At 42.1% G+C, this 27,894-nt stretch overlaps 1 protein-coding gene and 1 pseudogene across 2 annotated transcripts; one reads left to right on the plus strand and one right to left on the minus strand.

Moving 5' to 3' along the window:
- Positions 1–10,872: 10,872 nt before the first annotated feature.
- LOC148874310 (Polyketide cyclase / dehydrase and lipid transport protein) lies at positions 10,873–26,112 on the minus strand. Of its 2 annotated transcripts, none has more exons than XM_088966456.1 (3): positions 25,286–26,112; positions 17,762–17,929; positions 10,873–11,194 (listed from the first exon to the last, which is right to left on the minus strand). In XM_088966456.1, the coding sequence occupies exons 1-3, from the start codon at positions 25,742–25,744 to the stop codon at positions 10,985–10,987; spliced, it is 837 nt and encodes a 278-aa protein (XP_088822582.1). In that variant the 5' UTR covers positions 25,745–26,112; the 3' UTR covers positions 10,873–10,984. The 2 variants fall into 2 exon arrangements, with proteins under 2 accessions (XP_088822582.1, XP_088822583.1); XM_088966457.1 differs by lacking the exon at positions 10,873–11,194 and adding an exon at positions 13,032–13,244 and having other exon boundaries at positions 25,286–25,896.
- A 148-nt stretch (positions 26,113–26,260) lies between these two features.
- LOC148874311 (uncharacterized protein At1g76070-like) lies at positions 26,261–27,083 on the plus strand (annotated as a pseudogene).
- Positions 27,084–27,894: the final 811 nt, after the last annotated feature.

The raw sequence follows: 27,894 nt of genomic DNA on the forward strand, positions 1-27,894 counted from the left end.
GTGCTAGTTTAGAATGTTCACAGCCAGTGGGTCGGTCTGGGGAGACCTATCCTAACAAATCTGACACTTTGGTGCCACCAAGTCGGTTGGGGTGGCTTGTCTCAGCTACCAGGGTGAGACCCTAGGCACATACAGTGTGGGATTAATTGAATCTTTGAACTGGACCAGATTTCCAGTATTGCCCTGGACCTTGGAGATTGATGGGCAAAACTGGAAAGTTACACCTGACCCCTAGACTCGATTATGATACTGCATTAGGTGTCGGATCGGGCTGTCTTTGATGTACCAATCAGTGAGATCCTTAGCGGGGGTCAAAACCTTGGTATGTTGGGACAATCTGAGAATTCATCTGAGTGGGTGATCATAGTGACAGGATCAGCCCCTTTGTCGGACAAAGGTAATGATCGGGGATGCACTCTCACTGTTGGAAACCAAGACTGCCGGCAACCGATTTCAACCGTTGAGATTTGTTTTGCAAAGTATATTTTATATGAGATATAAAAGTATATACATTATGATTTCTAAAATGTTTGCAAAAAGGTTTTAATTCCCAGGATCCATATAAGTGGAGAGTGCAACACTATTCCTTGCAGCCGAGGGAGAGGTCCTCTCTTGTCGGGCAGTGTATGATCATTAAGGGCTGAGAGGTTAAGTGTAAGACCATTGAGGATAATACCTGATGGGCTAATCTTGCATCTGCCCACAGTCCCTGGGTGTTACAAGGTGGTTTGGCCCAGGGACCACTTAGGGTAAGTGTTGGGCCCATAGAGCCCATTCGATGGGTTTCAGGGGGTGCACTGTCTTTAACAATGTATTCGGCCAGGCCTTGTAACAAAGGTTGGGCCAAACCCATGTGGCTGATGTGTAGATCAATGCTTGGGTCCCACGCCGTACAAGGAAGCCCAACTGGGCAGCAGTTAGGAAGGTTAAGTGAGCACATAAGCTTGATGGGCCTAAAGCCCATTTCGAACTGGGCTATTTGCTTAGTTAATTAAAGGGGTGAATTCTGAGATGGATTAGCAGATAGGATAGGGTCTTAATCCTATCCACTCAGAGAGTCCAGATCTGAATGTGTTTCAGATCTAGAAACCTCCTAATGGGATTAGGATAAAGCTAATCTAATCTGCATATAAGATAAGGGTTTATCCTTATCACTAGAAGAGAAGGCTGATCCAAATATGATTTGGATAAGCACCTCCTAATGGGATTAGGAGCTGATCTTTTAATTTAAGAAAAAGAAGGAAGGGGGCGGCAACCTATAGATAGACCAACAAGAGATACATCAGATCCTCTTTAGTGCTGAAATCAAGAAGAGAGAATTCTGTACCCTGCGAATACTCTCTTGCCGCCTCCCTGTTCTTGCCGCCCTGTTTGCCAGTTCGATCTCCAGTTGTGGGAGAAGTCAAGATTGGATCTTGACATCAGTTTTTTGAGAAAGGATTGAAAAGGAAGCTGTGCTCACGTACAATTCTACTGATTCTTATGAAGGACAGAGTTCTTGGGGAAGAACACTGCTGATTCTGCTCCATCCTGCACTGCGCCATCTTCAGTGGGAGCAGTCTTTGGATCATTCCTTGGGCGTGAACACCTTTGTTGGGAGATATTATTTATCCGTATCAGGTATTATTCTCTCCCATTCCTTTTGGTTCAGATCTGGTTCAGTTTAAGGTTCAAGATTGATCCTTGAAAATATGATTTTCTAAATAGGGAATGTGATTCTCAGTTGAAGGGAGAGAAAAACTTTTGAAATTCGCCCCTTATTCCGAATCTTTGGGCGTCCATGGGATGGATCTCTCATCCCTTCTTCCTTCACCTTGCCTTACCTCTAATGCCATCATTCGGAGGAGGGGAACTATGTGCTATGGGAAATTCACGAAGGCATCTGTGATAATCACCTCGACGGAAGAGCCCTAGCTCAAAAAGCTTTGAGACAGGGCTACTTCTGGTCTACCTTCCACAAGGATGCAACAAAATTGATGCAAAAGTGTGATTCCTGCTAGAGGCATGCCAACCTGTGCCACCAACCGGCCACCACTCTCTTGGCCCTCAGCAACCCGTGGTCATTTTCCAAGTGGGGCATGGACCTCCTTGGACCCTTCCCTCAAGCCAGGGGGGGGGGGGGGAGAAAGTACCTCATTGTAGCAGTAGACTATTTCAACAAGTGGGTCAAAGTCGAGGCCTTGGCCGTCATCACAGTGCGAGCCATCCAAAACTTCTTTTGGAAGAACATCATCTACCGCTTCGGCCTACCCCACATGCTGGTAACTGACAACGGAAGCAATTCGACGATGCTAGGTTTCGGGAGTGGTGCGCCTCCCTCGGTATCAGACAGCAGTACACCTCAGTAGGCTACCCTCAAACTAATGACTTAGCCGAAGTCACCAACAGAATGATACTGGAGGGACTGAAAACTAGGTTGGACAGGGCGAAAGGCCTAAGGACCGAAGAACTGAGTAGCGTACTCTAGGCTTACCAAACTACACCTCGGACAACCACGGGGGAAACTCCCTTCGGCTTGACCTATGGCACATAAGCAGTAATCCCAATAGAAATTGACCAACCAACCCTCCGAGTCAAAGCATACAATGAAGCCAAAAATGATGAAGCCCTCAGGGCAAATCTAGATCTGTTGGAAGAAACCCGAGAGCAAGCGTAGATAAGGGTAGCCGCCTACCAGCAGTGCGTGGCCCGCTACTACAACTCCAGGGTAAAAGAAAGACATTATCAAGAAGGAGACCTAGTCCTCAGAAAGGTCATGGTTCTCGAACCCAAAGTAGGGAAGTTGGGCCCCAACTGGGAAGGCCCCTACAGAATCAAGTGAGTTCCCGGCCTCGACACCTTCCACTTGGAGCACCTAGATGGAAGACCTGTACCTAGGACATGAAACTCGGAAAACCTCCAGATGTACTACCAATAATTGTAATATCTTTTGTTATCGATGGGTAAATGAAGCAAAGTTCCTCTTCGCCTCAGTGTTCAGTGTGTGTACCTACTAAGTTCTGATAACTCTTTGGCCTCGCGACTGGCAAGGGCGCTTAGCCTCCTCTGAGGACCGGTGCCAAGAAATAGGAAATAAGTAGCAACACCCTAGCTAAAAGCCTAATGTGTCAGAACAGACCAGGATGGTCGAGGCCCTACATGCCTCAACGCCCCATCTCGGCGGCAACTAACCTCCTGAACCTTCACACTCGGTTCTACCAGCAAAGGAAGCCGGCCTCCTCAAAGCGCTGCGCTCGACCTTGTCGAGATAAGTACGTGGGGGTGCGAGATCCAGGCTTGCCCTAGTTCAACCTAGGCCCCGCTAAGCCAGATGAGCCACAACTCTGTCTCGGCCACCCCTCAACATGGCAGGCCACCTCGGCCTCACTAAGGCTAGTACGTGGGAGTACGAGAGCCATGCGAGTCCCAGCTCAGCCTTGGCCCCACTCTACATTGATTGGTCACCTGGCTATCTACTTAAGTTCAAGTAAAGGGAAGAGAGCCAGACGAGACCCATGCTCCGCTTTGGCCTCTCCCCAATACATGCCTCTTCTTCCTTGCCTAATTGAATGCCTAAAAGGGTGTTAGGCCAGATAAGCCCCGGCTCGGCCTCAGAGGCTTCGCCTTGGCCACCCCTTCGCCATGCTCCTACCGCGCAAAGTAAAACAAATTGAAGGGAACTACACTGGTCCTACGACTGCAGTTACCCTTTGGAGGGGCAAGGACCCTTCGACAATGAAGCAAAAGAACAAAGTGCAACAAAAGCAAGAAAGAAAAAATAGCACAAGGAATAGCAATGCAAAAGATAGCAACGCAGTAAAAACACAAGCACACAAGACGTCAAAAAATGCACACTGAGTTCCATTCATTTTAAGTATTCCTTTGACTTTACAAAAAGTCTCATGGCCACTCAGGCCGAATACATGTGCATGTACAAAAAAAAAAGAAAAAGAAAAGGGAGGAATCCAAGCTTAAGCTTCACCGCCAGCTGGCGAGAGCGCAGAGTCGGCAGCCTCTTCAGAAGTTTTGGGGATCACCTGAGACTCAATGTTGAAATCCGGAAGCACCGCTAAGAGTGCCTTCTTGGTGTCCTTGATGCCATCCAAGCACCCGAAAGCAACCTCACCCAGCTCATCAGCCCGCTTCTCTGCTTCCTGGACCCTCTTCTCAGCACCCGCTGCCTTCTCCTTAGCCTCCGCAACCCTCTTTGCTGCCTCCTCAGCCCTCTTCTCCGCTTTGGCTGCCCGCTTGTTCGCCTCAGAGGTGGCCGCCTCGGCTTGATGAAGACGCTGCTTGGCCTCGAACATAAGGCTTTCAACCCGATCCCTCTTCATCTCTTCCTTGGCGAGGTCCTGCATCTTCTTTAGTTTCTCTTCGGCCTCCTTGTGGAACTTCTGCTTGTCCACAGTGACCCGCTGCATCTCCCTCTACTTCTTCGCAGCATGGGCAGCCGTATGCTAAAGCTTCTCCTTCTCCACCTCTAGCTTGTCCATGTTGGCCAAGGTCAAATTCAATCTATCCCCTAGACCAACGTAGTTAAGGCAGACCTGCGATGGAAGAAAGCAGTCAGCACAAAAAAAAAAGGAGAAAGAGAGAGGGAGATAAAAGAAGGGATAAACTGTCACCTCGACCAAGCTCTGTAGTCCCTGGTTATACAGCTTCTTAGGGACCAACCCCAGCATCTGAAAGCGGTCCCGAGATAACAAGGCACCGCTAACCAAGGTCGGGCCAACCCCTTCGTTGCCGATAGAGTCCCCCTCATAGATCTCCCATTAGGGACGGAAGATTTGGTCGGACTGTTGGGCGAGCTTCTCCAGAGCCGTAGGGGCCGAGAAGGGTCCCATTTGCTTACTGTACGGCCTCTAGGAGGCGTCATCCGCAGAACTTGCGTTGTGGGCAGTCTTTTTCTTATTAGACAATTATGCCCTTAGCTCCAATCAGATTGATGTATCTTTTGACATTTATTGTAAATGAATAAAGTACATAATTGATTCATATCATTATGGTGTGTTTCTGTGTAATACCTTTAAACTAGACACTTATGAGAGTCGTTATAGTTTAGAATCTTCACAGTCGTTGGATAGATCTGGGGGGATTTATCCTGCCAAGGCTGACACTGATGTGTCGCCAAGTTGGTTGGGGTGGCTTGTCTCAGCTACCAGGGTGATATTTGAGGTACATGCAGTGTGGGTTTTCTTGAAACCCTGAATTGGACCAAATTCTAGTATTGCCCTGGACCTTGAAGATAGATGGGCAAAACTGGAATATTACACATGACCCCTAGACTCGATTATGGTTCTGCACTAGGTGTCAGATTGGGCTGTATTTGATATGCCAATTAGTGAGGTCCTTAGAGGGGGTCAAAACTTGGGTATGTTGGGACAATTCGATAATTCATCTGAGTGGGTGATCATAGTGATAGGATCAACCCCTTTGTCGGACAAAGTGAATGATTGGGGATGCACTCTCTCTGATGGAAACCTAAACTGCCAGTAGTTGATTTCAACTGTTGAAATTTGTTTTTGCAAATATATATATATATATATATATATATATATATATATATATATATATATATATATATATATATATATATTAATGTTTCAAAATATTTGGAAAAAGGTTTTAATTCCCGGGATCCATGTAAGTAGAGAGTGCAACACTATATCTTGCAGCCAAGGGAGATGTCTTCTCTTGTCGGGCAGTGTTTGATCATTATGGGTTAAGAGGTTAAGTGTATTGAGGGTAATTCCTGATGGGCTAATCTTGCATTTGCCCACAATCCTAGTTTTCATAAGGTGGCTGGACCTAAGAACCATTTAGTGTAAATGTTGGGCTTATTAATCATTAAGAGTCCATAGTGATGGACTCAAGGGTTCACTGTCTCCTACAGTGAATTCATCCAAGCCTTGTAACAAAAGTTGGGCTGAACCCATGTGGTTGATGTGTAGATCAATGTTTGGGTCCCACGCCATACAAAGAGAGCCAACTGGGTAGCCGGTTAAGAGGTTAAGTGAGCACATAAACTTGATGGGCCTAAAACCCAATTTTGAACTGGGTTAATTAGATTAATTAAATAGGGGAAGATCTAGGTTTGGATTAGCAGATAGGATAAGAGGATAACTCTTATCCACTTAAAGAGTTTAGATCTAAGTAAAGATTTGGATCAAGAAACTCCTACTTTGATTAGGATTAAGTTGATCTTTAACTACAAATAAGATAAGGGATTATCCTTATCACTTAAAGAGTCTCGATCCAAATAAAGATTTGGATAAAGAAACTCTTAATCAGATTAAGAGGTTATCTCTTTAAGGCTATAAATTAGAGAGCAGGGTGGACATGAAAAATACACTAAATACAAGACAACAATCTACAAAGTTCTTCCCTGTTCTTGTCGCCCCTACCTAATTCGATCTCCACTTGTGGGAGTGATCAATAATTGTTCTTGATATTGCTTCTTGGTAGAAGAAGCAATTTGGAGTCATGCTCACCAGCCCTCTACTCCATTGTTGTTGAAGAATTCGGTTCTTGTTGAAGAGTCATCCTACTGATCCTGCTGATCCACACATTGCGTCATCTTCAGTGGAAGCGGGTTTTGGTTATCTCCTTGGCGTGAACACCTTCATTGGGAGTTACTACTACTTCGTATCAGGTATATCCCTCTCCTCCCTTTTGATTTCAGATTTGGTCCGGTTTGATCCAAGATTGATAATTGAAAATGCAGTTTTCTAAAATAGTGAATGCGATTCCCAAATGGGAGAGAGAGAAATTTTTGAAATTTCACCCAACCTTCCTACAGGGTTCGGTCATCCATGTGATGTATCTCTCATCCCTTCACTTCTGTGGTTGGCCCTCTACGGGCCCCTTGGTCGTTCTCTTCCTGCCTCAGTTGGTCTTCTCGGCCTTCTCAACAGGCCTTACTGACCCTTCTACCGGCTGAAGCGGCGCCTGCTCCTTGCGCCCTGGCTGAGCCTCCTCGGTGGGCCCCTTCCCCTTCGCGGCGTTTTGGGAGGTGGCCCCCTTAGTGGGAGCCAAAGAAGAAGCCCCCTTGGTGAGGGCCTACATCTTCGTCCCTTTGGAGGGGACCTGTCAAGCTAAACCCCCTTCACCGGGGGTGGCACCTTCTCCCTCAAGGCGAGAGCATCCACGGTGGCCCTCTGAGGGGTCTGACCACTGGTCTTCACCCGCTCCTTCTGCATAGCATGGGCAAGCTCCACTATGGTCTTCCGGGCATCCATCGGTAGATCTGCAAGCAAGGCAATGGTTAATACCACTATACAAGAAAGAAAGACAAGGAAGACGCGAAAAAAGATGGCGTGGCCCGTCCTACCGAGGGGAGCAAGGCTAAGCCCCACGAAAACTAATGGCATCTCCTCCTCCACCAAGGCCTGGGCTCAAACTCTCCCCAAATTGAGCAGCCGCGCGAGATCGTCACTCTCCTCACTAGTAAGTAAGGGGACACACTTCTCCGCAGACAAATGGGGCTCACCCCACCCCGATTTGAAGGACCAGCCCTCGGGACAAGATAGAAAAAAAGTACTTACTCTTCCAGTTATGTACAAATGAGGGGTTATCTACAGGCTTGGACTTACGGGGTTGGAAATAGAAAATACCCGCCTCGGAAGAATGCTTCCTCAGCATAAAAATTGCTCGAAAGAGCTTCGGCATCAGCTCCACCCCCTAGAGCCGAGCTGCCACCAACATTGCCACAATGGTCCCAATCGCATTGGGAACAAGCTGGCTAAGGGTAATCCCATACATCCTCAGCAGGTCGGAGATCAATGGATGTAGGGGAAACCGAAGACCGAATTGGAGGTAAATGCTAATAAACGTAGATCTCCCCGTCCTTGGGAGTCCACGGCCGATCGTCTAACTCAGGCACCCTCACCCCATAAGACGAGGGAATGAAGTACTGCCTGGTTAAGGCCTTGACCTGATCCCAGTCCAAAGAACCTCTGAACTCTAGACGAGAAGGGTTAGTTTCGGCCACCACCCTAGCTGCACTCTCAACCCTCCTCTCAGGGATAGGATCCGGGTCTTGCTCCTCCTCGACCTGGGAGGACCCCTCGGCCTCCCTCAACGTCACGGAGGTGGCGCTCTCACAGGAAGGGTCATTGTCTCGACGAATGCATTCGGCTCCCCTAGAGGCTACCCTAGCCCGGAGCACATCCACCTCGCGATGAGGGAGCACGAAGATGGAGGGACTCTGGGGGTAAAGGGGAGAAGGGGTTCGAGTAGAGCTCCCTTCTGATATGTTCGGAAGTTCATATCACTCAGGTCCGGAATCCGAGAAAGACATTATTGATTACCTAGAAAGGAGGTGAAAGGAAAAAGGAACAAAGACGAAGTGTTGAAAACTGGAAGATCTAGGAGCTAAGTTCACTCAAAGAACGAATACGCTTGGAGGAAAAATGACAAGAATTCCACCATCGAAGCCGCTATTTAAAGAAGAGTGAACGGCCGAGATCTCTCAAGATCCAATGCCTGATAAGCCACTGCCTCCACGGTCCAATCACAGCGCACTGCGTGATGGTCCCCCTTGGAAGACAAAATGATGCGCTGACAACGGCTTGGATTATCGCAGATCCAACGGACAAGGAGCACCTCCGCACCTGCGATCCAGCGGTGTCACACCCCCAAGCGCTCACCCTCGAAAGATGAAATGACGCTCAAGATGGACCAGCGAAGTCCACCCAAAGCAACCTGCCGGCCTGAGCGACTTGTTCTCACGAATGAGCATATCGGTTCGACTAGAGAGTCGTCTCACGCACGGATCCTAGGGCCCCTTCGACCCCCCTCCCCCGGCTTCATGGGTCCTCAGCCTAAACAGCCTTCAACTCCCTCTAGTCCTTGGCCCGACTCGTGAAGATGAACCAGGCAGAGACACAGGAAAGGACACCACTGCAAGGAACACCTTGGTTGTCGGGCCCACTGGAGCTCACCATTACTACTCCCTTCGATCAAAGCCGAATTCTTCTCGTCGGCCTCGAGAGTGGGGGGCGAATGATGTGGGGTGACCCAACCCAGCCCATTTGAGGCTGGGAGGCCCAACTCACGAGCACAAGAGTAGGGAACGGGATCCGCTACAGCAGGGGTTACCCTGCTCTCTTTGTACGGAACCAACCATAGCGCTATCACATGGTCCTGCCAAAACCGCTGACAGCCCCCGTATGGCTCCCATCTCAGGCGTCCATCTCCACCTACCTCCAGGCAGGTCAAGTATAAATAGGGGTGCCCCCTCCAAGTAAAGGGGTTACAATCTGAACCATATAACTATTGCCTTAATTGCTCTAGCCTAGAGCTAGCCACCAGGATCCTCTCTCTCTCTCTCTCTCTCTCTCTCTCTCTCTCTCTCTCTTCGTACCCTGTACTAACTTGATCGTCGGAGACTCCGCCTCTTCTCACATGGGGTCATCTAACAAGCTCCTGTCTTCCAACAGAGATCGGATATCTACTTCCAGCTTCTACTATACTCGGAGACCACCTCGCCTCGGCTAACACACCTCAGCCTCGACAGCATCCCCTCCGAGCCCTCAAAGTCTTCGACCTGCCTTCAAATCTTAGGGACGAAATTACCTTATTGTCCTCAGCCATTTCGAGAAGCAACAGCACAAAAGGCCAAATACAAAACCGTATTGATCACAGGGTCACGGGATGAATAGTTTGATCATTCGGCTATTGTTCAACTTGCTCAAATAAAGAAAAAAAGGGTTAAGTACTCTACAACCCAATACAGAATTCTGAATAACAACCCATAGTCTACTAATAGAACACCCCCCTCCCTTATAAACTGCATCCTGCTCATGAATTTGGCATCAATTCACGATCAGGATTCATCCTCCTATACGGTGGGGCTACAAAATTCTGACATGAACTGATCAGTCGTTCTCCCTAAAAATGTTAAAAACATATTGCAAATTCTCTTTATTCTTTTAACACATGTATTTGAGATCGATTTGACTAGGTCAATGTTTCCAAGAACTGGACAGCCTAAAAACCACTTTGACCGTCAGTCCTGGATCTGATGGTCCAGTACAAGTCTGAAAATACTGGATCATCCTTCACTTGCTTGGGTATAAAGCCCACAGCTTGGAAGCTTCCTCCGGTCAATTGCTCTAAGGATGGAATTGGATAAGCAGTACTCACATGCCATGCAAACATACCCTTGTTATACAAAATATTAGGATAAGAGCCTTCGGGTAATGCCACCTAGAAATAGGCCGGTTTGCCACAGACACATTAGTCCATCAAATTTTGATTTAATTGGATGACCGTGTTGTTACAACTAAATGAAAACACTCCCTTCCAGATGAGAGCGATCCACTTCAGTAACCCAAGAAAACTGCAATGTGTCTGTCCTTCATTTTCTTGTTGCTTCAATTGTAGCCATTGAGGGATAGGGTTACTCATATAAGAACACCCTCTTCCAGTCACCACTCTTTTTATAATAAAAGCCCAAATGAATGCTTTCATCAGTCTTAAGGCCAAGCAGTACCGCTCAAGCAATATACTATTGGCTAGATTGCTTCAATACATGGTTTTCAAACCACCATTGACCTGGATGGTTGGACCATTTGGCCTGAGAACCATCCAGGCAAACAGTTCCATTTTACCCCAAACCAAGCCCTTGACGAAAAACCATTAAATCAGTCAACCCGTTGACCCAGACAATCAAACCATTGACTCATTCAACTGGTTTTTGGCTTTTTTTTATTCTAATTTTTTTTTGCCAAAACAGGCCATCTATTCAAACCAAACGGTCAAACCGTTGACCTGGAAACCAGTGGCCAGAACGGTTCTGGTTCTAGGTCGTTTTCTAAAACATTGCTTCAATAGATCATTTTGTGCTCAAACCCCAATAAATTGAAAAGGATACAGGAGTGGCAAAAAAAGTTATGATAAGATTAATTAAAAGAATTATATTAAATTATTAATTATGACGAACTTATTTAAAGAATTATATTACAAAATACAACTTACATGACATCATCGGGATATATTAGTGTCACTGACAAGTAGGAAGGGTATTCGGAACTGCCTTCTCTGCTTCTATCCTAATGCACAAAAGGTTCATTTTGATTTCCCTACAGAGCCTTCCTTCAACAAGGCGAACAGGCAACCATCGTTTTGGAACCACATCAACAACATATGAAAGGGTTGTACAAATCTTTTTCTCTGCAAAGGAGTCAATCCCTTCACATCTTTCATTATTGGTCTGTACCAAAATAATGGAATAATCATTAGTTAAATAGATAGCATAAACCAAAACCCTCTATCTTCTCTTCCCATTCAGAGGAAGGCATTTTTTGGTTGTAGAGAGACTAATAATACAATGCAGGAGAACAGGCATACGACCATTGTGCAGGTGGAATTTATGTTGTGATTACGCAGGTGTTCTTGCCCCACAGTCTCACCCAAGTGCTTTTGAAGTTTTGATGCAGGAGCAAAGAGTCCAGAACCAGAATTTTTCTGAAAATTATATGTATTTTTTATATTTGTAGACAAGAGCATTTTGGTCATTTGTGTTTAAATTTTCAGTGCATGTTGTGATTATATGTATTTTGATTTGCATAGTCATATTTAAGTTGTATTTAAATTTTCAGTGTCATTGGTCAAGTAGTTTTTATTTAGTTTTCTTACCATAGTAGCAATTCCTGCAATTTTTGTTTTTCCTAGTTCAAGGACTGGCTACCCTTATCTATGCTATATTCTAAAATGCAGTTGTCCACGTCAGACTCCTCATATTGCTTTCCTACCCTTTTAGAACTTTGTGGGTTTTTTTTAATTTTTAACATAAAAAACTAAATATGGCATACGGAGCTATTTAAGCTCAGTCACAACCAGTTCAGTTAAGAAACTGAATGTAACATGGGCATCTTTTCAACACCAGCCTGTGCATCACACGGGTCTCTTCTAGTAGTGTCTATATATGTGTGTAAAGTGCAAAAATACAGAGTGGAAAGGAGTAAGGAAGCCATCATTGAAGCAGTGAACATTAGAGTGGTCCAGTGCGCAAAATCTCTGGAGGTGTTTGATGATATACATACAGGTCTGATGCCACCAATTGGAAAGAAGTTGCACTTTCAGCACCAGTCAGGATGAGAGCCAGTAAACTCAGGAAATTTGCTAATGAAAAAAGAGAGTTTGACTGGGTAACTCGACAAATAGAGATTCAGTTTCATTGGGTGAAGAAATCTGCAAATTCCTTTGCAGAGATACTCTTGGGAAGGGAACATTTGTTTTGGACAGTGCTGTAACTGTTTTTTCAACTTTCTTGGGGAGGGTTTAGAGTTTTTATCTCTCCCCTTTGTTTCTTTTGTAATCTATATTTCTCTCTTTAATAAAATATTCTGTTATTGATAAACACAGATATGATGGAGGAATAAAGTTTCTTTTAAATCATACAGCTTATGATAAGCGTAATTAGTGATTCTTATGCCTTAGAGTGAAAGCCATTAAAGCTATCAACAACCATAAGCATTTCAATGAAGTGACATTTGTTCAACGTTCTCAAAGGACTGGAAATGATCTAGGCAAGTTTTCTTGTAAATTTCATTAAAACTCAAAATTATCCCATGCTGCTGGCCAGTTTCATCCTTTTCTGCCAAATCATCTCTGACTCCTCCCATATTTTGGCACCCCCATATATCCTCACATCCTTTTATCCCTTTAATTATCATCTCAAAATTTTACCTTACCTTTTTCAAAAAAAAAAAATATATCATCTCAAAATTCAACCTAAAACCTTAGATCCTCTAGCTTCCTCCAAAGTTGAAATTTTCATCCTTTTGTGTGAAACATACTCTAAATTTGGCCGATTGTTGCCCTCTACAACTATCCATTCTAATCTTACCGATAAAATTTCACTAAAAAAATCCTATCATAGACCTACTTTTCTATTTCAAAGTTTTTCACCATCTTGGGATAAATTTACAATTTTTGCAATCAAATCCCTATACCTCTTCTACCCTAATCAACCTTTGATTTTGGTCCTTACTCACCCCTTAACCCATCCTAACCCTCCTAACCTAATCTTTTTCTTCATTCAAGTCTTATATCAACTGGTACCATAGAGCTTTCCTTCAATTATTAAAATAGGTTCCTGTTCAGCAATTCCCATGATTGTTTTCAAAACACAACAAATTAATTGCAGGACACCTAGGGAATTTTCACAAATATGGGGGAAGCAATTTGTAAATGAAGGTGAGGACGTGTACAAGCCAAGATCCACCATTCAGTGGGTCTCACCCAGGAGATATCCTCAGCTGCAAAAAAACATGGATCAATTTGTCTATATCTTATGCAGCTACGTCATGTAAAAGACATGAAAAAGCAAAACTAATAATCTTCATTTCTTCTATACGTCCACTAAGAGATCCTTGTTTTCTGAATGCATTACAGTCAGTCTAAAAAATTAATACAATTCCTCAAATGATCTTGCATATAGTTAGGACATATTAGGAGAAACAACACAGCTTTTTGGCATCCCACTGTTCTGGAGTCTCAGGTTTCCTCCATGATTCCAGCAAATAAATAATTTCTAGTTTTTATTTTTGTTTCTTTTGAGGTCAGAAGTTTTACAGGTTTTCATGTTGCCAATGAAAAAATAACTTCCATAGTTACTTAAAAACAAAAAAGAAAAAAAAAAAAAGAACCCCATCTCATTAACAAGCTTTCTTAAGCAGCCATCGTCATCCATTTAAACATTATCAGAAGAAGATTTTGAATACACATGCACATAATCAACAATTTACTTGGAAGCCTATGCTCTTCATCATGTTTCCTAAGTTACTAAGATAGTCCCACATTGTTGAACTGCGTGCATTTGAATTTTCTTTTCTGGAAGGCAATGTGTAGGGGCAAGGTTCAAAGTATCAATACGTATCGGCCGATATGTATCATGCTGGTGGCCGGGACTTAAATTGACCCCTCTGAACCGGTTTTGAAAAATAAATAAATAAAACATAAAAGAAAGCACCGATACAGGCCGATGAACCTTGGGTAGGGGTAAAATTGAGAGAGAAAGAGAGAGAGAGAGAGAGAGAGAGAGAGAGAGAGGGAGAGAGAGAATACTCAACTTTAGAGTCTGCTAATTCTTTTTAGGCCTATTTGCTAACCAGAGTTCTTTTTGGTTAAGCATCAGAATAATTTATTAAGCATAAACTGAAAACCTAACTGCTCAAGAAAGCAGCAGGCCCGGAATTACAACAGCTTCTTCCACATAAGCCAATGAAAAACAAAGAAAAAAAGGAGCTCTAACAAATTACAGATTACAGCCCAGCCTTGGGCAGCCCCATTCAAAACCATCTCTCCCTACCCCATTTCTTGCCAACAATTCAGCCAACATGTCCGCACTTCTAGGGACCCAGTTGAATGGGAGTGTGCCGATCTTATCATATGTCTGAACTGCAGACTGTTTGACAATCCCTCTCCACTTCTACATTTGTTAATCCATGCTGCATTAGCAATTTTAGATCATGAACTAACGCCATCATTTCTGCCCTTAATGAATTGCCAAATCCAACTGGACCCGAAAAACTGAGGATTATATTTCAACCAGAATCTCTAACCACTCCCCCCACTCCAGATTCCCTAGGGCCCCCAAGGCAGCACCCATCAAAATTAAATTTAAACCTCCTATCCCCTCCCCCCTGGTAGGGGGCACCCATTCTCTTAAGAAGATAATGTGCTTATCCAATTTGGATCAAGTCCTGATCCAAACCTGATTTAGAACAGCTCATAAAAGGATTAGGAGAGCACTCTATATAAGGGGGTAAGAGGGAAGGGGCGAACCATCATTTTCTCTCCACTCTCTTTCTCTTCTCCCTTTGCACCCCAAAACCCTAGTACGAACCAGCTGTAGTGGGGGCTGATTTTCATCAGTCCTCTATTGTGTTTTTGAAGAAAAACAGCAGAGGATACCAGGTTCATATAGCTGCATCGGTCCAAGCAAGTTGGGGTTTGGTTTCGTTGAAATAGTGTTGCTGAATTGGCTTCGCACATACAACCGTACCATCTTCAGTTGGAGGCTGATTTGGGTCTGATATTGGGCGTAAACCACCACTCTGGGAGTTGCATAATACAGACTCCGTATCAGGTATGATCAGTTTTAAATTCAGGTTTCAAATCTTGTCCGAATTCAGTGCAAAATCAACCCAGAAATTCAGATTTCAAAATACCATAAAACCTGTTCTCGGGTTGGGCTGGAATTTTCTTTTAAATTTCGACCATGTTTAATCAAATTTCCAGCCCCTCCAACAGTAGCATCTTCTAAGAGTGGACCATCATCCTTACTCAACTTCAGATTAATTTCCCATGGTGTATCAACTGTTTCTGTGTCGATAAGATAAGCAAGCTTGACCAAGTCAATGGTTTTCTGTTGATTAAGAAAGTAACCACTGGAATTGTGAAGAGCTCCAAGCCCAGAAAATATGTCACTGGTCCTAGATCCTTCATTTTGAAGGATTAACTAAGAAGATAATTTCAACTGATGTATACCATCTTGGTCATTTCCAGTGATGAGAATATCATCAACATAAAGTAGTAACAGTGTGATACCTTGAGGTCATTTTGAGGTGAAAAGGGAGTAACTTGAGGAGCTTTGAGTGAATCTAGCATCAGTGATAGCTGATCTAAATCTCTCAAACCAAGCACGGGGAGCCTGTTTGAGGCCATAAAGGGACTTCTTGAGGTGGCAAACAAGATGTGGATCATCACAATGGCCCGAAGGAGGTTTCATAGAAACTATCTCCTTCAAATCTCCATGCAGAAAAGCATTTTTGCCATCCATCTGGTGAATAATCTAACTTTTCATAGCAGAAATAGCAAGGAAGCAAATTGTGGTCATCTTGGCAACTGGAGCAAAAGTCTCCTCCATAGTCAATTCCATACTCCTCCTTGAACCCCTGTGCACCAAATCTAGTCTTGTATCTGTCCAGGCTACCATCAGACTTCAATTAACTAAATACACCCACTAACTTCCAATGAATGAAGCATCGAGAGGAGGAGAAAATAACTCCCAAGTGTCATTCTCTGGGAGAGCATCCATCTCATAATCCATGGCATCTAGTGTGTGTGAGAAATGGCTTGCTAGTAGGATCTGGGAATATGTATAGCAGACAACACAACAAGGAACTATGGTCTGAGGGAAAACCATAATGGTCAGGTGGTCTAGAAACTCTAGTAAAATAACATAAGGTAGAAATGTTAGTAGATGGAGAAGTAGTGGTAACAAGAGAGGATGACATGCTTACAAGAGTTGGAGTAGATGAAGAACCATGCTCTGGGAGGGGCGAAGAGGTTGGAAGCGTAGGAATTGGAGCAGCTATCTGCTTCTTGAAATAAGTTTGGTAAAGATAGCAGACAAACCCTTTACGATCAGGATTATATCCCAAAAAAAAACACATAAGATAGATTAAGCAAATTGCTTAGTACGCTGATGAGGAAGGTGTACAAAGCAAATGCACCCAAACACATGGAACATAGAAAAGTTAAGAGGTGTTTTAAAAAAGGACTAATGTGGGGACAGGTACCAAGAATTGATAATGGAAGAAGGTTGATAAGATATGTAGTGTTGACCACCTCCACCCGAAAAGTTACAGGAGCATGGGAATCTAGAAGAAGGGTTCTCACAACACTCAAAATGTGGTCATTCTTAAGCTCAACAACTCCATTTTGTTGAGGAATGCGAAGACGAGATCTTTGGGTTGTATTCCATGATGTTGTAAATAAGTAAGATGCATCAAATCACAGAATCTACACACTGTTCACTTTGTTATTGGCTTATTGCAACACATTCTTCTTTTTCTTTTAGCACTTCTTTATATTGTGTCATGTTTCCAGCTTCCCCAACATTTATCTTTTTTCTCTTTGGCCTAGGGTCTGCACCTAACTTCTCTCATTCGCTCCTTCAAAATCATTAATTCCTTAAGGAAGCAGTGCCAACCACTACCCTCCTCTCCCAACAGAGTGCACAAGGATTTAGAAGTTGCCTTTGTCAAAGAACTCAATCGGTCACAGGTACCTACCCTTATCATTTTGTTGGTGAAATACAAAAGTGACCTCAATCAGAGAACTTACTTCATGGTTTAGCCAAAATGCCCCACAAAGCCTTTTCTGAGAAGGAACTGAACCAACTCATGGATTCTCTAGTGATCCCTACTAACCTCCAAAACTTTGAGCATTTCATTGCCAACCGATATAAGAAAGTGAAAGAAAACTTTCTTTGATTTAATAATCAAGTCCATGGAAAAGAGAAAAAACAAAGCAGAACAAAAGAGGCATAAGGAGAGGAAACAAGGAGTGGAAAGAACAAAAATAGAAGGGTGAGACAAAGGATGGTGGTCAGGAAGGTCAACTACTTTAGGTGAGGCAGAAACAGGGAAAGCGTAGAATAGAAAAGAATGGGGGACAAAGGAGGGAGGTCAAAGAACTTGGCTAGCAAGGTACCTCACCAATTATTCCATCTACTTGTGAAGGATTTCATAGACAAATGAATAGTTTTGTACTGGCAAACTTTCAAAATAATATTCTTTATGTATCCAACATTTCCTACTCCACAATCTTTCCTCGGTTTTTGGTAAAAGCTTTCCTCAAATTCAGATATTGTCCTACACTTTATTGTCTGTCATTCCTCTTTAATTTATATTTTGGATTTGCTAGTTAAACTAGTAAAAATCATGAAGCCTTCATTTTCTTTGTTTGGAAGGGGGGTTGGTGCCCAGATAAAGCAAATGATGATTGTCTAGGAATGAGATCAAACATAACACAAAAGATGAATTACCTGTTCTATGGACCATTTTCCTTGGAAAGTCTGGAAGTCTCCCTCAATCATATTAAATTCAATATCTCGTCTTTGACCAAAAGGAAGATCCTCAAGATCCTTCTCAAAACATTCTACAATTCCTTTGGCATTAAATTTCAGCCCAAATGCTAGGTTCTGCTGTCCAACCTGTTGCAAGGGAAAAAGAACACCATACTCAAAGAAATCATAAGAGTACCAAAAAAGGCAGATACAAAAACAAATTAAACTATGTTTTCCACTTTCTATCCAAATGAACCCATAGTTTTCAAGGTGTTGCCCAGGCAACAAGGTGTCCATGGAAGGTTACCTCACTTAAGTGCCTAGCTATTTCCTACATGGTGCTATAAAATATTATATGTAAATATAAATATCAATCAGGGGCCAATACTTGGTGTAATGGTAAAACCTTTGACTGGCAAGAATGAAAATGCAGTCTGAGGGCACTAGGGTAGTCACTTTGTGTGAAAAAAAATAAAAATAAAAGCCAAAGTTTAGGACTGTACCCAGTTTACCTGTGCAAGACCACAGATAGTTGGAACCACATCGGATAAAGACCTTTTTATAATAATAAAATACACATTATTACACTAAATTGTTAATTGTATGGGTTTAAATACTAGTTTCTTTCCATTATTATTTTCTTATTTGTCAAAATTCAATCAACACATAAGTTGTTTTCAAGGTTTAAAATGTCAATGTTGATGGAAATGTCGGTTATTCAAATATAGGACATATGTCAGAAAATGCTAGATGGAAATACTGTAAAATGTAGAGCCGTTGTGGAAATATTCTAAAATATGTGGAAATATGCAATGATATTTGGTGAATTAATAAAAGAAGCATTAATACACCTTGCTTGACTATTACCTTATTCTAATGAGTAATTAGTTTAATCATTTTTTTATTTTTGATTTTTTAGGAATATTTTATTTCAAATATTAACTTCATATTATTTATTCATTTTTTATTGGATTTCATAATGAGTCTACAATATTACCATAGACCATCACGTACTGTAATAAGAATGCATTAAAGGTTCTATTTGTAAGTCTTCCATTATGTGTCTATAATATTACAAAAAATCCTCATGCATCGTGTAACATGTTTGTAGGTGTTTTAAATATTTGATTTAAAGGCTTGCTATTGTGATGGTCTATGGTCTTCCATTATTCCATAGACCATCACATATTGTAGCAAGGCTTTAAAGATTAAATGTTAAACCAGTGTTTTAAAAGGCAAGGCGCAAAAAAGGCGCAAGGGCCATTTGTGCAAGGCGAGGCGCGTGCCTTTTTGAGGCAAGGCACAAAATTAAAAAAAGAATGCAAAAAATTCAAACAATTATAAAACATAATATCGATAAAAATATAAACTTAAGTTTTAAATAAATGTTTTAAAAAACCTATTATCTAAAATTAGAATACATAAATATAATATGTAAAGCATATTCAAATGAGGATTTAAAAATGAAATCAAACATATAAAACATTTTCAAGCATATAAAACCCCCAATCTCTTTTTTTTCTCAATTGCATCAAATAGCTAATGTGACATATTACATTCCTAATTCTACGAGCCACCTTTGTGCCATGCCCCTCGAGGCAAGCCCAAACAAGGCCATGTTAGGGTCTTAAATTCTTAGTTTTCACACAAAAAATAATAATTTTATAGTTTTAATTACTTTTAAGAAGATATTTTATTAGGATGAATGAATGGACAACATTACCAAATAGGGGATTCTCGAAGCTTCAGTCCCAGCGGCCAGACTAAAAAAAATGGAAAAAGCGGCAAATTTTCAAAAGGCGTACACTTGGGCTAAGGCACAAGGCGCACCAGGTGCACGCCTAGGCGCACCAGAGGCCACCGTAGAGATTCTTTTAGGAACCAAATTCAGTGTTCAACATCAAGAAAAAGGGAACAATATCAGTAAGTCTAAAATTGATATTTAAAAACCAATTCAGAAGTCACCAAAAAGGGAGCTGTCTGCTGGAACCACACGTGTAATAATATATAGCATCACAGCAAATCATCTGACCCAAGTATTTTTTTTTTTTTTGATCAGCAACCACAAAGAAGAATTTTATTAATGATTAAAGGAAATAGATACAACAAGGACTTGTGAACAACAAGCATGCCCAATACAAGGCAAGCCACCCAACCCATATTACAATTGTGCGCAATACATAAATTGTCTTTGAAGAACAAACACAGAGACTTGCCAACCTCCACTTCCCTCACAACATTTTTTTTGAAGATAAAAATAAAAAATTATTAAAAGAAAAAAGAAGTACAAGAAAGTTGATAAGCAAAGAGAAAGGCAACCTGATGAACCTACAATTTATCTATATTTTATGAGGTTTTTGCATGAAATTTTATGATGGTTTAATTAAATTTTGCCCTATTTTAACTTGATTGCAAGAAAGATTTCAGGGGGAGCCAAATCAACAAAAAAAAGGCAAAAGCAAGAAAAGAAAACCCAAAATTTATCAAGTTCAGCCTGGCCCAGCCATGAGAGCAAGAGAATTTCATTCGGCCCAAGAAGAGCAAGTGAAACTCTTTGGAAAATCCAAGGGAAGAAGCCTAGCAAGAAGGAAATTTCGGCCCAGCCCATTTTTAGCCCAAATAACACCCTAGAGTATAGCCCACATGAGCTTAAAAGCAAGCTAAGTTGTAGCCCAAATAGCAGCCCAATGGGAGCTAGGGGCGGCAACTTCTAGGAGTTTCTTGAAGAGAAGGAGGGAGCACTCTAGAAGGTTCATGAGGGGTGTAATACACCCCATTCTAGAGGCTTCAAGAAGGGGCAAGAGCCCCCTTGAAAAACTATATAAGGAGGCCTCTAGGAGGGGAGAAAGTTGTTCAATTGCTTGAGAGGAAGGCTCTCCCACTCTTAGAGGTTCGGCCACCTTGAGAGAAGAGAAGAGAAGAAGGCTAGGCGCAAGGAAGAAGAAGAAGGGCTGAAGGAAGTTCAAGACAAGCAAGCTAGAAGAGAAGGTGAGTTCGAATTGAGAGTTTGGGATTCAAAGATCTTTTGTAATAAATCATTTGTAGTTTCATTCTCTTTTGATTTGAATTCAGTTTCTTTGTTATATTTTCTTTCTTCTTTCTCCTTGTTTCCATTCTTCCTTGATGTATTTCAGCTTGTAAAATTTCAGTTCAGCAATCTAATTCTTTTTGATTCATTCAAATGGTCATGCATTGTACTTGAAGTTTATTGAATAAGGGTGTGATTGTAGATTAATTCGGCCAACTAACCTTCAAAACTCAGATCTGAATTCTCAGATCTGAGATTGCAAGATCTGAATTGCTTGAAAGAGAATTCAGATCTGCAATTTTCAGATTGGGCGAATTAATCTACAGCTTGGAATTCCTAGAGTGCTTGAGAGAGACTCTAGGAATTCAGATCTACTATTCAAGAACTGAATTGAGTGCAAGGTTAGAGATAACTTGCACAATTCAGTTGGTGATCAATTCAGATTTGAATTGATGCCTTAGAAGTGTTTGAAGAAATGCATGCATGGGGATTAGATTCTTGCTAGAGATAGAAGAACCGTCACTCATGCATAGGATGAACATGCGCTTGAGAGAGGCTGTTCATGACCTTGGGGTTTCACCAAACCAAGGCTCAATCATGATTCATTCGAATGATCCAAATTGATAGATTGCTGAATTCTGAGATTGACATTTACTGCTTACTCTTCTAACCTGAATTGAAGGCAATTGGACCAATGATTTAGATAGATTTTAATTTAGGATTTCTTAGCTTTCATTAGAGTTTTGATTTATTTGTTGATCAGATAAGAAGTGCTCAATTTAGTATTGGTAATTGTTTCCTAAATCCTCGTGGGAACGATACTTCACTCGCTACTTTATTACTTGAACGGCTAGTGCACTTGCTAGTGTCACAATGAGCCACACATCACAATCCAAGGAAAAGACCCAACAAATACGAACCCAATCTCTTGACAGCACAAGGACAAACCCTCCAAAAAATTTCCTCATAAAAACAAACCCCTCCCAACAAAACTACACATCCCCAGAAGGTATCCCAATTCAAAAACACCAAAAAACCTGCCCAACGTCCCTTATGAAACCCAACACAAACCCTATCCCCCCAAATCTCATTTCTTCTTCTCTGTTTTTTGAATGTGGTCTTCTTGTCTCCTTCTGATTGGTCTTTTGGGTTTTAGACTAAATTGTTCAGCCCGACCCCAAACACTCCTCCTTTCATCCTCGTTAACACCTTAGAAACAGGGATCTGCTGTTGACTTCTTTGAATCTTCTGAGATTTAAATCTTCTAACTGTGCTTAAGGCACCCACAGATTCTTTTGGCTGAACTGAGATAGTCTGACCCTTGTCTGATCCCACCTCAAACTCTGCCTTTTCTTGCATTCCCTTAATAATTTCCCCACAACCTCCATCAAAGTTTTCCATCTCTTTACTTGTCAGACTTACAGCTGTCTTCTGAAACATCTATTCTTTTGTTCTTCCCATTCTAATTCTCTGCTGTTCTGAATGATTCCCTCACAAACTCCTCACCACCCAAGAAGAAAAGGCCCAAAACTCCAGTAAACATGTTATTTGACAAATATAATTCTTAAAGCTCCAAGCACTAACTTGTTTTTCTTGGTCGGTGTTGTGTGTTTGAGTGAAGGTGTTGTTGTAGCACCCTAGTGGTTGTAATCAGTTTCTTTTTCTTTTTATAAAATTTTTCTTTTAATATTAAAATAAAATGTCAAACCTGTTACCTTCTTCCAACCACAACCCAAGGTAATTTTAAAGACCCTACCTAACCTACAACCAGGTATAGGCACTTATGTGGCTAGATATAGAAGTGCAGTGAAAGGGAGTTCTTTTTTTTTTTTTTTTGATCAGCAACGCAGAATTTATTTATTGATAAGATTAGAAAAACATATACATCTAGAAGTTGTGGGCAGAAGGATAAGCCCAAGAGAAGAAAAACCACTAATTACAACCCAGCCCAGAACATAGATTGTCTTTGAATCCCTTGTTTAGCTAGCCCATCAGCCATTGTTAGCTGATCTCCTAACCCATCTAACTTAGATCAACATGTCTTTAGATCTGCTTGAAGTGCCTGAGTTCATTTCTCAGCTTCCATATTACTCCTTCCCCCTTTTTCAGCCAGTTTACAACAATCTTTGAATCCCCTTCAATAATCAGCCCATTAATCCCCATTTCTTTGGTTTTTTCAACACCATACACTGCTGCCATTATTTCTGATCTCACCACATCACCATGCTTAATAGGACCTGAGTATATGACTAAAATATTCCCATTCTCTTCCCTTATCACCCCACCAACACCCGATGGTCCAGGATTCCCCATACAGCTACCATCAAAGTTTAATTTCCTCCAACCAGCCACTGGAGGGGACCAGATCTCATTTGTTCTAGATTTTCTAGAAGCAGTATTAGCGATTGTTCCCCAAAATCTGGAAGTCTTCTGTCTTAAAGTCAGCAAACAACTTTAATGTTTTCACCCAATGTGCCACCCTTAGAGATATCACTCCAACCAAAGTTTCTTTGCTTCTTTCCTTGTCATAAAAAATGCTTAAATTTCTTTCTTCCCAAATTGTCCAAATCACTACTTCTCTAGTGCACCTTCCCATAATTCTTCCTCTTCTTTTAGGGCATCTGAATGTATGAGAATTAAATAATCCTTCCAGATTAACAGGAGGAGTCCAGCTGCAACCAAACAGAGAGGAAAACCATTCTCAAATGTAGTTAGCAAAAGGACAGGAAATTAAAAGGTGGAAGGCAGTCTCACCGTGTAGCTTACATAAGGAACACCAGTTTTGGGGACAAGCACCAATTTGGCTTTTTTTTTCTGAAGCAAATCACAATAATGGAGCCATGGAACATTTCCCAACAAAAGGCATTGACTTTAGGAGGGATGGCCTGACACCAAACCTCCTTGACAAGGAAAGAAGGGGAGGAGGAGGTAGCAACAAGGAAATTCAGAAATGATTTGCAAGAGGACCCTGACTGGTAGGGGTGAGCAAACGGTTTATTCGGTTAAAAACCAAACTGAATGAACCAAAATTTTTAAAACCGAAATTTTAAATGAAAAACCAAACCGAAACTGAAATATTAAAAAACCAAAATTTTCGGTTCGGTTTTCGGTTAAAACCAAATTTCAACACTATATACATTTTAATATATATTATATATTAAAAATATATATATTATACAATGTATATAATAAATTATATATTTTAATACATAACATAATACAATATAATATATTTTATACATATTATATATGTATTATATGTTAATATATATATATAATAAAGTTTGGCTAATTCAGTTTTTTCTGTTAACCGAATTTCTAAACCTGAAAATCAAAACCGAAATTTTCAGTTTGGTTTTTTGGTTTTAACTGATTAATGCTCACCCCTACTGACTGGTTAAGAGCCTAAACTCTAGAGTCTGAACCACTGTCCCCCCAAACCATTGAACTTAGCAAATTAATCAAAGCATAGACATTAGAGATTTCAGATTTCAGGTTAGAAGATGAAGAGGATGAATTGATGAATTCATTGATATGTTTTCCCTTGAGGCTGGAAAGAGCAAAGAGGGAAGCGAAAACCACATAAAGGGGAGAATTCCCAACCCAAAAGTCCTCCCAAAACCTGATTTTCTGACCCGAAGCAAAATCATACTTTATGTTGGGAAGAAACAAGGGAAGAATATCATGAATTGCTTTCCATAGAGTGGCCAACGTAACTCTATGAAAACAGCCCCCCGCATCCCAACCATTGCTTGACAGCCCATGGATGCTTGAGGTAACTCTCCATAATTTCTCAGTTTCTTTAGGGAACCTCCACAACCATTTACTTAATAAAGCCAAACTCTTCATCTTTACATTTCCAATCCCAGTGGAAGGAAGTTCTTAATAGAGAAAATTAACCCCATATCCTATGACCATCTTAAACCCAACCCCCTTCACCTCAATAAAGTGTATTTACCTAATTCTCTTCTCTGGAACCCAACCACCACCACTACAGACATATCCTCTATTGAAGTACATTTCTAGGGAGAGCCACAAATGACCAAATTCCATTTGTCAAACACTCAAATTCAGCCTATTAACTGCTACAACCTTTGGTGAACTTACTAATGAAACTTCCCTGTTGAAAATACATTACTCAATTTGCACTGAACCAATTTAAAAGGTTTCATGAATTTTAGACCAACCAATAACCTTGCATATGATTTGAAGCAGTAACATGGAGAAAAATAAACTCTAGGATATGGCAAGAAAAATCTGCTGACCATCTGCAATCTCGAAATTAACAAACCTTGTAGAAATATCCCGCCAAGAATCATAAGTATTCCCAAAACCAGGTTGCGCTAGGAACTCAAAATTACTTCGAAGACCTCACAAGGTCGCATTAGGAACTCAAAATTACTTCGAAGACCTCACAAGGTCGCATTAGGAACTCAGAGTCATAACCAAATTCCACTAAAGAGAGGAAACGGTACCTGGAAAAGTCGAGCAAAATTTTCCTTCTTTTCAAGCAATTGACTCACGGACAAGCCAGGAATAAAATCAGCCAGCCTCTCATAATCTGTTAATATGCCCCATACAGTTTCGAGGCTGGCATCAATGGCGATACAAGACTGTATTCTCCGCGAGTTCTTGCCAAGCTTCTCGATCTTGATATCAATACAATCGTCGGAGATGGATTCAGGTTCAGAATCAGACGACTCCAAATTTTCAGATTCATCCTCGTCGTCGTCATTGTCGCCATTGATGCTATAGGAATTAGACGAATCTGCAAATGATTTCAATGCAGAGGGAGGTTTGGGAGATGAAGTTATGGTTTTAAAGCTTCTGAAGAAGCTAGGGTTTCTGCTTCTGATGAGAGAGAAGCTGCAGCAGGAGTGAGGAACTCCGAGGAGCAGAAGATGAGAATTCGGAGAGACCGTAAAGGCCTGCATTGCGTTCGTTTGGGAGTGTTTGTTTCTCGTCTCAAGCAAATTTGACTTTTTCACCCAAAAACGATAGCAATTTTGACTTGAGCAGAGAGATGATGGAAAGCAAGTAAGCAACGTCCGATGTGTTCGGCTTCAGTCCAGGCAGAGTCAGGCACCGTTCGCGCAATTGGAGGACACGCCACGCGTCTCCAATTCGTGTAAACGGTTGAAGCATGCGAGGATGATTCACGCCGTTAGTTAAGCAAAATCCATTTATCGATTACTCGTTTCTCTTTTCCCTCTCTCCCCCATTCAACTGGCGACGATTTAACATCCATTACCGCCGGCGACAAGCAACCATCACCTGTGGACAGATCAACCTCAGGGAGAAATTGCTGCTTGAAGCCTTGTTCCTTCAAAACAGCTCTCGCCATGGTCACCAGCTCTCTGTTACTAAGTCTGGTCTCGTGCTCCTTCATCACCATCTGAACAGCGTTACTAAACGCCCCATACGTCTTGTCTCCGTCATCAATCGGATTCATGTCTGCAGATGTCTCGTTCGCCTGGCAGCCGCTGAGAAGAATGCATGCATCCGGGTGCAGAGACCCATCAATCGAAGCTCAAACCAAATCGAAGAATGGCAACTTCGATGCACAGGAGCCCACTTCGCCCAAGGTTTCATGCATCGGCCAGATCAAGAACAGGAAGAAGATGTGCGGATCCAATTCTAAGCGTGTAGCTCCACCTCCCCAAGACTCCAGGCATGTATCAGTGTCGCCACCTCGAGACGCAAAAAAGAAGCCATCTTCGGCATCAAGAACGGGAAGAAGATGACAGGTAAGGGAACTATTGTTTTTGTTAACAAGAAGCCAGAAGTTGCGGACAGGGCACCTTCTCTGGGCCAGATGAAGCGGTTTGCGAGTGGCCGCAATGCGTTCACCAATTTCGACTGGAGGGAGAATGAGTCGTTGGATTTGGATCCCGACGACGAGGGGATGGAAGAGAGTGATGGAGAAGATGAGGTTATCATCCCCCACTCTGCACCCATAATGATAGGTGGTGGAAGAGTGGCTTCGTAGCCAAATAAAGAAATTAATCTCTGGAAAAGAACTATTGCTGCACCTGCACCCCTTCAATTCAGCAAAATGGGCAAACGAACTTAATTGGTCTGGTTCTTGGGTTTTTCTTTGTTTTCCTTATCAACAAGAACAACCATGGCGATTAATTTCTTCTGGGATTTAGGAATATTACTAATTTCTTAGAAGAAATACCCATGTCCATGGCTCCATGGGTGCCCCTTGTTTGTCGCAGACGGAAGTGCAGACAAATGTGTCAAATTAAGAAAACGTCCATTAAGCAAAAACTCAGACGCCCTTTTTGAATGCTCGCTCAGACGATGCCTCTTGATTCCATGAGAAATTGCAGACTGGGCGCTCTCCTATTTTGCTACCTTGAATGCTCCGGCCTTGGTGTTTGACCCGCATGTACGGTGATGGTTGATCCGTCCGCCGCCGGTGATAGTTGGCCGTTGGGTGGATAAAGGAGAGAGAGGGAGAAGAGAACGAGTCACTCTGTGACATCAAGGGAAAGGAGAGTATGGGTTTCGCAACTAACGGCGTGAAGCATCCTCGCATGCTTCAACCGTTTACACGAATTGGAGGACGATGTGCCCTGACTGAAGCCGAACTCACGTCCAATTGGTCGAATTTACTGCACGCAATAGAAGGAGTTTACATCTCCGCCCCACGGCACATCCCGTGTATTGAGAACATCTCCCAATACATCGGGACTGATACTATCATCGGAAGCACGGTGGTCTTCCTGTCTCCTTGTTTTGACCACTATATCGTCCACATAGCACTCGGCTTCCTTGTGTAACATGTCGTAGAAGACACTTGTCATGGCCGTTTGATATGTGGTCTCGGCGTTTTTCAAGCCAAAAGGCATGATCTTGTAGTGGAAGTTCCTATTGGTATCCTAAAGGGTGTGTGGAATGCATCTGCAAGATCCATGAAATTTTGGTTGTACTTGCTGTAAGCATTTAGGAAGGAGAAGAGTTTGTTTCCTTCTGTCGAGTCTATTAGGACCTCCATGTTAGGTAGGAGAAACTCATCTTTGGGGCAGGCCTTATTTAGGTATCCAAAATCAACACAACACCTGTGATAAGGTTAGGA

This window comes from Nelumbo lutea, chromosome 1 (genome assembly GCF_056320005.1).
Source record: "Nelumbo lutea isolate HS-2025 chromosome 1, American lotus-T2T, whole genome shotgun sequence".
NCBI lineage: Eukaryota > Viridiplantae > Streptophyta > Magnoliopsida > Proteales > Nelumbonaceae > Nelumbo > Nelumbo lutea.

Excerpts from the sequence above, each read along its gene's own strand:
- LOC148874310 (XM_088966456.1), bottom strand. The coding sequence starts at position 25,744 with ATGCAGGCCTTTACGGTCTCTCCGAATTCTCATCTTCTGCTCCTCGGA. Across the intron at positions 17,930-25,285 it reads ATTTTGCTCGACTTTTCCAG|GTTGGACAGCAGAACCTAGC; the intron begins GTACCGTTTCCT and ends CCCTTGCAACAG. Across the intron at positions 11,195-17,761 it reads GAAAATGGTCCATAGAACAG|ACCAATAATGAAAGATGTGA; the intron begins GTAATTCATCTT and ends ATTTTGGTACAG.